Source organism: Rana temporaria, chromosome 2, assembly GCF_905171775.1.
Source record: "Rana temporaria chromosome 2, aRanTem1.1, whole genome shotgun sequence".
NCBI lineage: Eukaryota > Metazoa > Chordata > Amphibia > Anura > Ranidae > Rana > Rana temporaria.
The window spans coordinates 35,360,495-35,374,723 of NC_053490.1; the positions used below are offsets into that span (position 1 = coordinate 35,360,495).

General features: G+C 44.0%; 1 protein-coding gene across 2 annotated transcripts in view; it reads right to left on the reverse strand.

Annotated features, from left to right (window-relative positions):
• Positions 1-14,229, reverse strand: part of RELT (RELT TNF receptor) — a 108,603-nt gene that overhangs the window by 38,233 nt on the left and 56,141 nt on the right. For both annotated transcript variants that reach the window (XM_040340053.1, XM_040340052.1), the window contains exons 3-4: positions 3,243-3,359; positions 1,688-1,866 (exon numbers count right to left, since the gene is read on the reverse strand). In XM_040340053.1, the coding sequence (XP_040195987.1) occupies positions 1,688-1,866; positions 3,243-3,359 (296 nt within the window). The remainder of the gene's footprint in view (positions 1-1,687; positions 1,867-3,242; positions 3,360-14,229) is intronic.

The following is a 14,229-nucleotide window of genomic DNA, read 5'->3' on the forward strand; positions in this document are numbered from 1 at the left end:
CAGGTCCTCGGCGATCGCCTGTCCAATCAGACGGCGCCTCGCCGGGCCGCTCGCGCATGCGCAGTGGGTGCCCGGCCGTGAAGCCGAAAGCTGTCACGGCCGGGTGCCCACACTGAGCATGAAGACGCCGGCCGGCGAGGAGTGGAGCCCCGTCCGGCGCGTTGCTGGAGCCGTGGAGCAGGTAAGTGTCGGTTTATTAAAAGCCAGCAGCTACACTTTTTGTAGCTGCTGACTTTTAATAAACTTACAAAATGGGTGGAAAACCCCTTTAAGTGGTCCATATGGGGGAACTTGTTATTCACTTTCAGGTCATTACAGACAATAAGGGGGCACTCTATGTCCGCTTTTTCATCCATCAATTTACGGATAAATAAAAGGGGCACACTTTACATGTATCCCTATTGGATAGTGGGTGTCAGCAGATGAACATCCGCTGACACCCGATATCAGTCCCCGCTACGGTCCGATTCTGCAGACGAGGAAAATCCTATTTTTTCCCATCCGTCTACAGAGCAGATCGGGTGAACACGGACAGACGGTCCGTGTTCATCCAATCCCCCCCATAGGGGAGAGCGGCGATCTGACAGGGCGGTCCCTGCCCAGTGGGCAGGGACCGCCTTGTCATCTGCCAGCTCAGCAGGGATCAACGGGTAACTGGGTACTAACATTTATAGGTACAGTTGATCCAGGGAAAATCCGATTGTCTCTCGGGGGAAATTGGAGCATGCTCTGTTTTTTTTTGCCTTCCTCTGGATCAACTGTGGGTATAGAATTGGTTATATGGACTGTACGATATTTTATTTATTTTTATGGTTGAACCGGATGGACTTTTCCCGATTCGACCCCAAAACCAATTAGAAAAAAATCGAACAAACGTTCTTAAAAAAATAAAAAAAAATATTAAGGAAGATATTGTTGTATGGCCAGCATATAATATTTTACAGTTCTGTTTGAAAATTTGCAAAAAACAGTCTAACATTTCTTTTAATAAAAAAAATTGGATCTTGGTCTGATGATATTTACCAGATTCACCCTCTAATAGTATATACCGTATATCTCTTCGGTCTTACTCTCAGAGTGGATTAGAGATTTTGCTCCCTAACCATATAGTTGGTTATTTATATTTACCACTTTATAGAGATATTTAAGAATAAAAATTTCCTTTTTTTTTATTTTTTTAAGACTAAATTAATTATACACCACACTTTTTAAGGTTATTAACCGATTATTCGAAACAATCAATCGGCCAACTAATCGATTATGAAAATCATCGTTAGTTGCAGCCCCATCTTAAAAAAAAAAAAAAAAAAAAAACACAAGTAAAAACCCATACTTCTTTTAAACCCAAGCATTCAAGCCACTGCTCTCCCCCTCTTAAAAACTCCGATGTACATGGATTAAGTAAAAGCTGATAAAGGATCAATTTCAGGTACTTTGTTGCTTGCATTAAAAAAATATTAATGCATTCATTTGTGTTCTTTTTAGATCTTCAGCGCAAACTTCTATGGATACCTAAAGCAATTGGCATAGCCACAGATACAGAATGTTCAAAATTACCTGCTCATGTACCAGTTGGAGTTAAGGTAATAAAAAAAAAAAGCATTTAAAAAACTTTTTTTTAGCCTGTGCCACAAGTCCAAAACCACACAGGACCATCTCGGTCTATGAAATGGTTTTTGTTACATACCTTGGTATGCAGTCTCCACACACAGCATCTGCATTCGGTGTACCGACTCTCAGCGCTATCCGCTTTTTCTTGTCACACTGAGTGTGCATACTACAGGCGGCCAATCCATGACGGCTGGAGAACATGCCAGAGGCACAGGGCCTGCATCCAACCTTGGTGCCAATGCCAAAGCCACATACCTGCAAAGTTTAAATTGCAAATATTAGTACATTTCAGGAATCAGGGTACTGATCAAGCTTGGAATTGTTTACCAAATATTAGAGTGGAACTAAAAAAAGGCAAAAAATGCGAATAGGCAGGCTTTTTATTGCAGAACAGACATGCAACGTCTTCTGTTGTAAAACACACTTACCTGCTTGTTCACAATCCCCCTGTAGAATATACACTGAGCTGCATGTGCATTTACCGTATTTATCGGCGTATACCGTGCACTTTTTTGCCCTGAACATCAGGGCAAAATCGTGGGTGCGCGGTATACGCCGATAGCCGCTTTCCCGTGCCGAGTTTGAATACTGCGCCGACATATACCGAGCGCAGTACACTCGTGTATTGTCGGGCAGTCTCGGCTCCTCCCTCGCTGACGTCCTGGACGTCAGCGCGAGAGTAGCCAAGCATTGCCAACAATATACGAGTGTACTGCGCTCTGTATATGTCGGCGCAGTATTCAAACTCGGCGCGGGAAACGAGCGGGGAGGACGTCGGACCCGACGAAGAGGACACCCGAAGCCACAGACGGACGCCGGACCCGGCGAGGCCGGCGATGGACGCCGCGCAAGACACCAAAACTGTAAGTACAAAAAAAACTTTTTTTCCACAGGATTCGGGGCAACTTTAGGGGTGCGCGGTATAGGCGGGAGCGCGCTACACCGCGATAAATACGGTAGTTTACATTTCAGCACACTCGCTGGGATGACTGCACTGCTGCACATGCGCAAGAGTGAAATCATCTTGTACTTTACAACCAAAAGATGGCTGAAGACCGACACCTGGAAGAAGCCGGGAACACAATGTTACACAAGTTACTGGCTTCGGTTATAATATTTTGTATTTTTTCCTCCTTCACCGATGGGCACTGATATGCAGCACTATCAGGCATTACTGATTGGCATCCCTGGTGGGCATCGGTGGGTCTGCACTGATAATCACAGCAGACCCCCGTGTCAGGAAAGCAGCCGATTAGCTTGCGTCTGTCAGTGCGAGTAGAGGAAAAGCCGATAAAAGGCTATTCCAGTTTACACTGTGATTGGACAAAGCTAATCACATGGTATAGAGCCTACATCAGAGGCTCTTTACAGAGATAGATGTGGTATGTCAGGCTGACACACCACCGATCACTGCTGGACGTCATGCGACGTTCAGTCAGGAAAATTAAACCACTTTCCGAACATTCTGCTATATGGCAGGTGGGAAGTAGTTAATGTAGACACCAGAGTGAATATATTAATTAATAATATTATTAGCAAAATCACACAAGCCAGAAAGGCTGCACTGTAACAGGCTGGTAGGACAACCCTCGTCCACCGCACTACAGAGAAAAAGGAACAAAGATTATTACCCCTTCTGGTTCCTTCCCGGGCGGACACTTTGTGCAAGGCATACACTGCCCGCTGTCGTCCTGGTAATCCATTTTGCCGCACACTTCCTCCTGGGACAGCGCTTCCCACACCTGAACCTGTGGAAGACAAAATGATTATTAGAACATTTACCACTAGTGTGCAGCCTTAAAACAAAAAGGTGGTGTTAAAGCCCAACTCCGGCCAAAACTAATTTTGATGCCAACGGAGAATTAAACAGTAAGAAGAGTTAAAAAGTTTACAGAGAACATGAACTCTGGAAGGCAGGCTTACAATCATTTCCCCATTACTGAATTACTATGCTTTGTTTTGCACGGTGTCGCTGTATGTAGGTGGCCATCTTGGCAGAGGCAGGGCTTTGCCTCCTCATGTGAGAGCTTCCAGCAAGGAGAGCAGTGAACAGTATAGTGGTGGAATCCCTAAATGTCACTCCAAATCTCCATTCAGAGGCAGCAGTGGCTTAGATCTCACACTGCAGATATACAGCTAGTGCAAGGCGATTGTTTTTAGGCACTCCAGGGTCACTACAGGACATGACATTGATGTATGGGGGTCAGTGGGACAAAACACTGTGGGGACACAGGACGACGACACTCCTGGTTTTCAGCACAAGTAGCGAGTGAGGCAAGTATTTACACTAGGGTTGTCCCGATACCATTTTTTAGGACCGAGTACAAGTACCTTTTTTTTCCCCCCCATGTACTCGCCGATACCGAATACCGATACTTTTTTTTAAAATGTGTCCCCAAATGCAGCCATGTCCCCCCACATATATCCAGCCATGTCCCCCCACATATATCCAGCCATGTCCCCCCACATATATCCAGCCATGTCCCCCCACATATATCCAGCCATGTCCCCCCACATATATCCAGCCATGTCCCCCCACATATATCCAGCCATGTCCCCCCACATATATCCAGCCATGTCCCCCCACATATATCCAGCCATGTCCCCCCACATAATGCAGCCATGTCCCCCACATACCTGGATGATGCGGCACGTGCCGCGTTAATCAGCGTGCGGGGAACATTACAGCTTTCGTTTGAATAGCTGTATCCCCGCCGCGCATAGACACTCCCCCTTGCTCGGGATTGGACAGATCATCCGTCCAATCCCGCGCAAGGGGGAGCGTCTATACGCGGCGGGGATACAGCTATTCAAACGAAAGCTGTAATGTTCCCCGCATGCTGATTAACGCGGCGGCGGCTTTGCGGTGGGCAAGTATTCTATATCGGGACAACCCTAATTTACACTGCATTATATGCAATGTCAAAACCATTAGAAGATTCAAAAATAGGAAGCTGAAGCATGAAAATGTCAAAACTTTTCTGGTAAGTCACATTTCATGCCACCCTTTCTGCCACCTAGGCCATTCTATTTGCCACAGAGGCCGCTAGTCACATTAAAAAAGCTGGTTATACACTATGCTAGTTTTTTTTGTGCAGCCAGCAGGATGAAGGAAAAAAATAAATAAAAAAAATAAAAAAACAACCAGATTGCAACATTTATGATAGCAGCACATATATACGAATCTCACCCTGCTGAGCAATCAGACAGCCGGTGTCGGCGGCTGTCAGAAAAGCCAAACAGAAGATGCATCCGATTGGATGTAATGAAAATCACTATTCAGCCAACAAATTTTCCACCCTGCTACTTTTTTTTTTTTTTTCTCCTCAAGGAGGTTTGCTAGGAGGGGGTAACAAAGTAAAAATTTGCCATATGGGCAGCTTAAGTGCACCAACAAGGAGGCTCGACTCTCAAAGGATGTCTGACGTTTCCCAGATGTATGTGGCTCGCCTTCCACAATTAAAATATGCTTTTACAAAACCCAACACAGATAATCTATACCTATTTCCACAAGTATAGAAAAAATAAATAAAAAATAATTTATCTAGATCTATAGCTTTACCTAACCATCACCATTCCAATTTTAGACTCTGCTTGAAGATGCAATAAATCTTCCGGCCCTGAAGGTGAACTCTGTTAATTGCATAAAGAACATTAGCTGGATGCGGAGGCGAGATGTACTGCCCTCAGATGCACAACTGCCTCCCAGCCCAATGAGCCTTCATTACTCAATGGGGAAAAACATCAGACTCTGTCCTTGTGCAAGAAAACACATCAATGCCTTGTAAATATGAAGAGTTGCTCAATGCAGACTCAAAAAAACATTTATGTTTCCAACTGTTGGAAAGGATGAATTTGATTGGTGGTTGTGGGCAACACTGACAGCCTGGTGACCAACCATAAGACACGTGGCATCTCCTGGAAATTGAAGGCCAGGCATATAGTTGTATGACATTAAACCGATTGCTAAAGTGCTGGGAGCTGCCATCTCATTTGACATTGCCAAATCAGTTTATTGATCCTTCTTCTCTGGAAGAGATTTACAAATAGGTATACATATATATTAGTGTGGGGAGACAAGGCCAGGCAAAGGCACACATTAGCGACCCTATTGAAGCAACAAGTAGATTCATTTTCAGGATCAATAAAGTGCATCTAAACCCCAAAACAATTTACTATACAGCAGCTTATCAATCTTAAAAAAGGGACACTAAAAAGGTTCCCCCCATCCAAAAAAAAACAAACACACACACACACACCATGTTATACTTACCTCCACTGTACAGCTCGTTTTGCACACAGTGGCCCCGATCCTAGTCTTCTGGGGTCCCTTGGTGGCTGCCTCGGCTCCTCCCTGCAAGAGCTTACCCCCCCTTCATGGGAGCCCTCTCCCACGGGGGTTAGTTCTTGCGGGTGCGCTCACGTGATACAGCCAGCGGCTACAGTCGCAGACTGTATCACTTTGCCCCACGTGCACGCCGCGTCATCGGATTTGATTGACAGCCGCGCGATCCTATGGCTTTGCTGCTATCAATCCAGCCAATCTAATGGCCAGACTGAGTGGAGAAGAGGACGTTGTGGGGCGAGCGCAGCAGGTGAACGGGCTCAGGTAAGTAAAATGGGGGGGGGGCCTTCATTGCCAGGTTTTTTTTCTTTCACCTTAATACATAGGATGCATTAAGGCGGGGAAGAAAAAAAAAAAACACCTTACAACCTCTTTAAGATAAGGTGGCTGCATTCATTTTATTTTCAGGCTTCCCCCTCACCCACACTTTATTTTCATATCAAATTCTAGAGCGGCCATGTTCACTCTTCCACTGCATCTATGGGGGGGGGGGGGGCAGCCAAGGGAAAAATGCAACTACCACATCTAAGGACTGGTAAGCTGCAACATATATTACATTTTAAAATGAGGTTTTATTTTTGAGAAACACTGCTTATACCTGTAATAAATTGGGGAATTTTTCAGACCATAACTGGGCACACAAGGTAAAGATGCGCCTAGGCCACGTGAACAAGTTGAGATTATTCCAGTCTCCATTTTGTATTAAAGCTCACACTTGCAGTACATCTATGAGACATCGGCACAAATACATAGTTATGTTGGTCTAAGCCGGACCAATGTAATTATGTATATACCATAACTGTGGGATCCCTCTAGAGCAGGGGTCTCAAACTGGCAGCCCTCCAGCTGTTGCGAAACTACAAGTCCCATCATGCCTCTGCCTGTGGGAGTCACTCTTGTAATGCCTCATGGGACTTGTAGTTTTGCAACAGCTGGAGGGCCACCAGTTTGAGACCCTTGCTCTAGAACCTGGAAATCACTGTAAGACACCGCTATTTATTACAATGCCGATTTATAGTTATGAACAAACATATTTTTATGGGATACAGCGCCATCTATATATTTCTTAGGGTGCATGTACAGTAGGTACTGAACAAACTTGTGTATTGGTCCGTAGTAGTCCATAAAGCTGGGTTTTTGTTTTAGTGGATAATCTTTAAAACAAATATCAATAACAAATAAATAAAAAAACAGGCACTTAAAAAGGGGTTGTAAAGGTACAATTTTTTTTTCCTAAATAGCTTCCTTTACCTTAGTACAGTCCTCCTTCACTTACCTCATCCTTCCAGTTTGCTTTTAAATGTCCTTATTTCTTCTGAGAAATCCTCACTTCCTGTTCTTCTGTCTGTAACTCCACACAGTAATGCAAGGCTTTCTCCCTGGTGTGGAGTGTCGTGCTCACCCCCTCCCTTGCACTACAGGAGAGCCTCATGTATTAAGTTTCCAGTCTATGACCACTATAACAGGGTACTAGGAAAACAGATTGGGGTCTGCAGGGGCCCCCGAGGAGCGCACAAAAAGCGTCAAATGAGGCTCCCAGGGCGCAGATTGGACACCAGGGGTAAAAGGGTGCCATGCTGAAGCTTCTCAATTTCAAAGCTCAGTGGCGGGCAAGGGAAGTCGGGTTGCTATGCAGGGTTTCCAAACTGGACACTCTGTTTACCAAATGAAAGAACTTGGCGAGGTTTATAAAAACTGGATGGCTGCCAGACTCCAGCTACATGTCCCATCATCGGAAACCACTTCAGCTTTACAACTTGTGAAATCATAGCCCTTAAAAAAAACACACACACACACACACACACACACACACACACACACACACACACACACACTACAGAAGGGAAGTAATTATATATATATATATATATATAAAACCAGCTCTCTTTTTTTCGACTGACCTTTTCCCCGTCAGAAATCCCGAGCGTGTGTACTGGGCATAACTGGACACGTGTTACTATATGAACACGACTAAGGCCTCATTCACTCCTTATGTGCATAAAAACTGATGGAAAAACATGCAGATTTGACTTTATGTTTTGGGTTTGTTCACACTATGTGCAGAGACATGCATATTTCAAATGTAGGTCTCTGCAAGAACACAAAAAAAAAAAAAAAAAACTCCTCCATGTGCCCTGTTCTCACCACAATGTTGTGCAAGTTTTTTTCTGCTCAGAAAACTGCATTCATGTTGCACATTTAAGCGCATAACAAAAGCCTCACAATACCAGTGTTGTGGTCTGAACAGGGCACATGGAGATCAATTGGTTTCTTTGTGTCCTTGCGAGGCCTACGCTAGAAATATGCTGGTCTCTTCACATGGTGTGAATGACGCCCAAATCCATCATCTGTGTGAACGAGTTTATGAAGTAAAGGAAACCAAAAAAAAAAAGCCATTGGTGACACACACTATTTTACACACACACACACTTTAAAACTAACGCCTCAGGGTACACAGCTACCTGAGGTGGATGGTGAGGCCCTCTGGGAGAAATGGCACTCACTCTCTGTCAAAAAAATGGAGGGAAGGGACCTTAAATCTGCCTGCACTTTCCTCCTCAAATCAAGATGTAGCACAGCCGGCCATTTTATCTTATGGATATCACCGCATTGCTTTAATGACTACATTAGACAGATGCTGTACACACATTTGTGGTACATGGACAGCATAGTAAAGCAGCAAGAGATCCATGTATTCATCGCACAGCAGATTGTGGTTACAAAGAGACTGCGCAAGGCCTGCAACTTGGACACGGCATAAACAGATCTGTATTCAGTAAGTCAGCCTGACAGGATAAGAGAATCTGGCGGTTTCTTATTACATAAATGCATACCTCCCAACTCTTCAACTTCAGAATGAGGGACAAATGAGCATACCCCCCCAAACAAAGTTTGGGGGGGGAATCGCGGGACAATAGCACTGCTCGCGGGACTGCTGGATTTACCGCAAATCTCGGGACATTCCCGCGAAATCCGGGACGGTTGGGAGGTATGTAAATGCGTCGGCCTTCATTCGGAAAATGGTGGACGAAAAAAAAAAAAAAAAGTTAATGGTGCATGCATTGTTTACTTGCAAGTTCGGTTCAGCTCCAGACAGGTTTGTGACTGTATACTGGCAAATGTAGAGTATAAAGTTTAGGTCAAGCTAAAGTAGTGTATAAAAGTTAGGATGGGGGGGGGGGGGAATAGAACACCGGTCAGCTTTTTACAGCTCCATGTGCTGACCATTTTTGTATTCAACGACATCACAATTGGCCTTGAACCCTCTGGATAGCGGTTTAGTCCCAGTTTACACCAATGCGACTTGATATGCAATGTGACAGTTAAAAAATAAATGCATGACAAGTTACACCCCATTTGTGCCTATAGAACTGTTCAAATTGGTGCGACGCAGATTTTGAAAAAAAGATTAAAAAATAAAAAATCAGGGAGTTTTTTGTTTTGTTTCTGCACGTGTCTTGCACATTTTCCATGACTTCCTGTCTGATAAACACTTGTAAGGGAGGACAGAAAGCAAGAGGAAGTCTCTCCAATGGAGCCTCGGATAGCAGTAAAAAAAAAAAAAAAAAAAATTGGCTGGTCTTAGGCCTACTGTAATGCATTATGTTTCCATGTTACCAGGGATAGATAGACACATACAGTATCTCACAAAAGTAAGTACACCCCTCACATTTTTGTAAACATTTTATTATATATCTTTTTATGCGACAACACTGAAGAAATGACACTTTGCTACAATGTAAGGCTGCATTCACACCTAATCGCCGCGTTTTGTCCCGCGAATTGTGACGACAAATTGCAGCGGTTTGTACCGCGATTTGCGGCGACAAAAATGCCACGATTTTAACCCCCAGGTCCACATCTCCTATGCCGAACGCCGAAGCCGCCTGAAAAAAAGGGTCCGGGACTTGTTTTGAGCTTCAGGCGTTCGACGTGGAGATGTGAACCATCTCCATAGAGGGCAATGGTATTTCTTCCCTCCAGCGTATCGAGCGTCGGGCGTAAATACGCCTAGGTGTGAATGGACACTAAAGTAGTGAATGTACAGCTTGTATAACAGTGTAAATTTGCGGTCCACTCAAAATAACTCAACACACAGCCATTAATGTCTAAACGGCTGGCAACAAAAGCGAACACACAAGTGAAAATGTCCAAATTGGGCCCAAAGTGTCAATATTTTGTGTGGTCACCATTATTTTCCAGCACTGCCTTAACCCTCTTGGGCATGGAGTTCACCAGAGCTTCACAGGTTGCCACTAGAATCCTCTTCCACTCCTCCATGACGACATCACGGAGCTGGTGGATGTTGGAGACAAAATACCCCCTCCCCGGGGAACCTGCAGCCAGTATTTTTTTTCAACCCAGGGTTCTTTCTAATTACACTTCCCTGGATCAGGATATTTTAATTGTATCCTTCAATAACTACATCGGTGATATCTGCTGTAATTATTTTTATTATTTATCTTTATTAGTTTTCCAAATACACGTATCATTATTACTTAATACATAACATACATTTTTTTTTATTATTAATAGATCAAAAAATATCCTAAGTCCTCCCCACCTCTCCCCTCTAATTTATCTCCAAATTCCATATTCTCTCTTTATTATGTACTTTTCTCCTCCTCTTCCTTCTACCCAATTTATTTCAGATTTATTATATTGTCCTGTACCATATCATGTCATACGGAAAATACAATACCATACAATACTGCATAAAATCATACAACTATTTTATTATTTTTTTAAACTCCCATCACTTCTGCGTATATCTGCTATAACAACATCTCCAGTATTTGTTCAATTCCATTTATAAGAAACTGCAGCTGGGAGCAGTCATCGCTGACCTCCCAATAAGGTTAGCTGCCTGGCCGTTATCCTGAACCCCTGGCTTCAGCACTGCATCTAATGGGAGTTTCATAGTATAGTAATCAATGAGATCATGATTCCTAACTGGGTCTTGTACAGTGATAAAGAAAAGAAGGGAGGGCGCACCGACTTAGGATGCAGTACCGCGGCCGCCGCAAGTCTTTTTTACCGTCGCGATTCACAAAACGTCGGCGTGTCGTAACTTCGCGCAAAGCACGTCGGGAAATTTGCGACGGGAGCATGCGCAGTACGTCCGGCGCGGGAGCGCGCCTAATTTAAATGGGACTCGCCCCATTCGATTGGGCACGCCTTGCGCCGGATGGGTTTAGGATACACCGCCGCAAATTTCCAGGTAAGTGCTTTGTGGATCGGGCACCAACTTGGAAAAATTGTGGCGGTGTAACTTAAACCAGTTACGTTACGCTGCGCCCGGGCTATGTGAATCTGGCCCTTTGTTCTGAGGAGGGCTACAAGATTTTAGACTTTGCCGTGAGACTATACTACACCACCCGGGTTTGGCGAAACACCAGAGAGCAGGAGAATTTTGTTTCACTGTCTTGTACAGTGATGCCATCCATTAGGCCAGGCCCTAATGCAAACCTCCACCCTCCTTATCCATCAAAAGACTCCCCCCTACATCATTTTCTCCCACATTTCTAGTTTCTCACCCAAGACTGACATAGCTTCTGCTGCACACTTACATCAAGCATCCCAGGAGGCTTTGTGGCAATGCATAGCAAATTTGCATGCACCAAGTCTTCAGGAGCCTGGCTGGCTAATCCTGGTATTTACAGCCAGTCCCCTAATGGCAAGCGTAAGTATCAATAGGGGACTGGCTGGAAGAACCAGGAACAGACAGCCGACTCCCGATGTGGTGGTGGTGGTGGGAGGGGGCTATGTGTGGAAAAAAAAAAAAAAAAAAAACTCACGCATTAGGTGGGTCCTGAGGGTTACTTAAAACAGACACTGCCATCTGTTGAATGAATGACTGCCTGCACCTGATCAAGCTCCTTCCTTAAAGTGGTTGTAAAGCTTTGTTTTTTCACCTTAATGCATCCTATGCATTAAGGTGAAAAAAACATCTTGCACTCTCCGACCACCCAGCTGCTCCGTTTTACTTACCTGAATGCCGAATCTCCGTGGGCGCAATCCCGCAATGGTTTCTCCCAGCTTGAGGTGGCTCTTCATTGGATGGTTGATAGCAGCACAGCCATTGGCTCCCACTGCTGTCAAAGATGTGGCGCACCGGGGGTCGCGGCCGAGTGATACACATGGCGGGGATCAAACAGGAGCGCGCTTGCAAGCCAATGCCCTTGGGAGTGTGCTTCCCAGGAGGGGTTAGCTCTTGAAGGGAAGAGCCGAGACAACCACCGAGGGACCCCAGAAGTCAAGGATCGGGGCCACGCTGTGGAAAACAAACTGCACAGTGGAGGCAAGTATGGTACCTTTGTTATTTAAAAAAAAATAAACCTTTGCACACCCTTTAAATGTTTTATGCAGAGAACCAGAGGTCAACTTGTAGGCATTTCCTGAAAGTATGCATTGCTGGGATTAGAGTAAAGGCATAACCTCGTATTTCACATTTTTATAATATATATATTATATATATATATATATATTACACAGTGATGAAAATAAGTATTTGAACACCCTGCTATTTTGCAAGTTCTCCCACTTGGAAATCATGGAGGGGTCTGAAATTGTTATCGTAGGTGCATGTCCACTGTGAGAGACATAATCAAAAAAAAAAAAAAAAAACAGAAATCACAATGTACGATTTTTTTTAACTATTTATTTGTATGATACAGCTGCAAATAAGTATTTGAACACCTGAGAAAAACAATGTTAATATTTGGTACATTAGCCTTTGTTTGCAATTACAGAGGTCAAACGTTTCTTGTAGTTTTTCACCAGGTTTGCACACACTGGAGGAGGGATTTTGGCCCACTCCTCCACACAGATCTTCTCTAGATCAGTCAGGTTTCTGGGCTGTCGCTGAGAAACACGGAGTTTGAGCTCCCTCCAAAGATTCTCTATTGGGTTTAGGTCTGGAGACTGGCTAGGCCACGCCAGAACCTTGATATGCTTCTTACAGAGCCACTCCTTGGTTATCCTGGCTGTGTGCTTCGGGTCATTGTCATGTTGGAAGACCCAGCCTCGACCCATCTTCAAAGCTCTAACTGAGGGAAGGAGGTTGTTGCCCAAAATCTCGCAATACATGGCCCCGGTCATCCTCTCCTTAATACAGTGCAGTCGCCCTGTCCCATGTGCAGAAAAACACCCCCAAAGCATGATGCTACCACCCCCATGCTTCACAGTAGGGATGGTGTTCTTGGGATGGTACTCATCATTCTTCTTCCTCCAAACACGGTTAGTGGAATTATGACCAAAAAGTTCTATTTTGGTCTCATCTGACCACATGACTTTCTCCCATGACTCCTCTGGATCATCCAAATGGTCATTGGCAAACTTAAGACGGGCCTTGACATGTGCTGGTTTAAGCAGGGGAACCTTCCGTGCCATGCATGATTTCAAACCATGACGTCTTAGTGTATTACCAACAGTAACCTTGGAAACGGTGGTCCCAGCTCTTTTCAGGTCATTGACCAGCTCCTCCTGTGTAGTCCTGGGCTGATTTCTCACCTTTCTTAGGATCATTGAGACCCCACGAGGTGAGATTTTGCATGGAGCTCCAGTCCGAGGGAGATTGACAGTCATGTTTAGCTTCTTCCATTTCCTAATGATTGCTCCAACAGTGGACCTTTTTTCACCAAGCTGCTTGGCAATTTCCCCGTAGCCCTTTCCAGCCTTGTGGAGGTGTACAATTTTGTCTCTAGTGTCTTTGGACAGCTCTTTGGTCTTGGCCATGTTAGTAGTTGGATTCTTACTGATTGTATGGGGTGGACAGGTATCTTTATGCAGCTAATGACCTCAAACAGGTGCATCTAATTTAGGATAATAAATGGAGTGGAGGTGGACATTTTAAAGGCAGACTAACAGGTCTTTGAGGGTCAGAATTCTAGCTGATAGACAGGTGTTCAAATACTTATTTGCAGCTGCATCATACAAATAAATAGTTAAAAAAATCATAAATTGTGATTTCTGGAATTTTTTTTTTGATTATGTCTCTCACAGTGGACATGCACCTACGATGACAATTTCAGACCCCTCCATGATTTCCAAGTGGGAGAACTTGCAAAATAGCAGGGTGTTCAAATACTTATTTTCATGTATGTATGTATGTATGTATGTATGTATGTATGTATGTATGTATGTATGTATGTATGTATGTATGTATGTATGTATGTATGTATGTATGTATGTATGTATGTATGTATGTATGTATGTATATATATATATATATATATATATATATATATATATATATATATATATATATATAT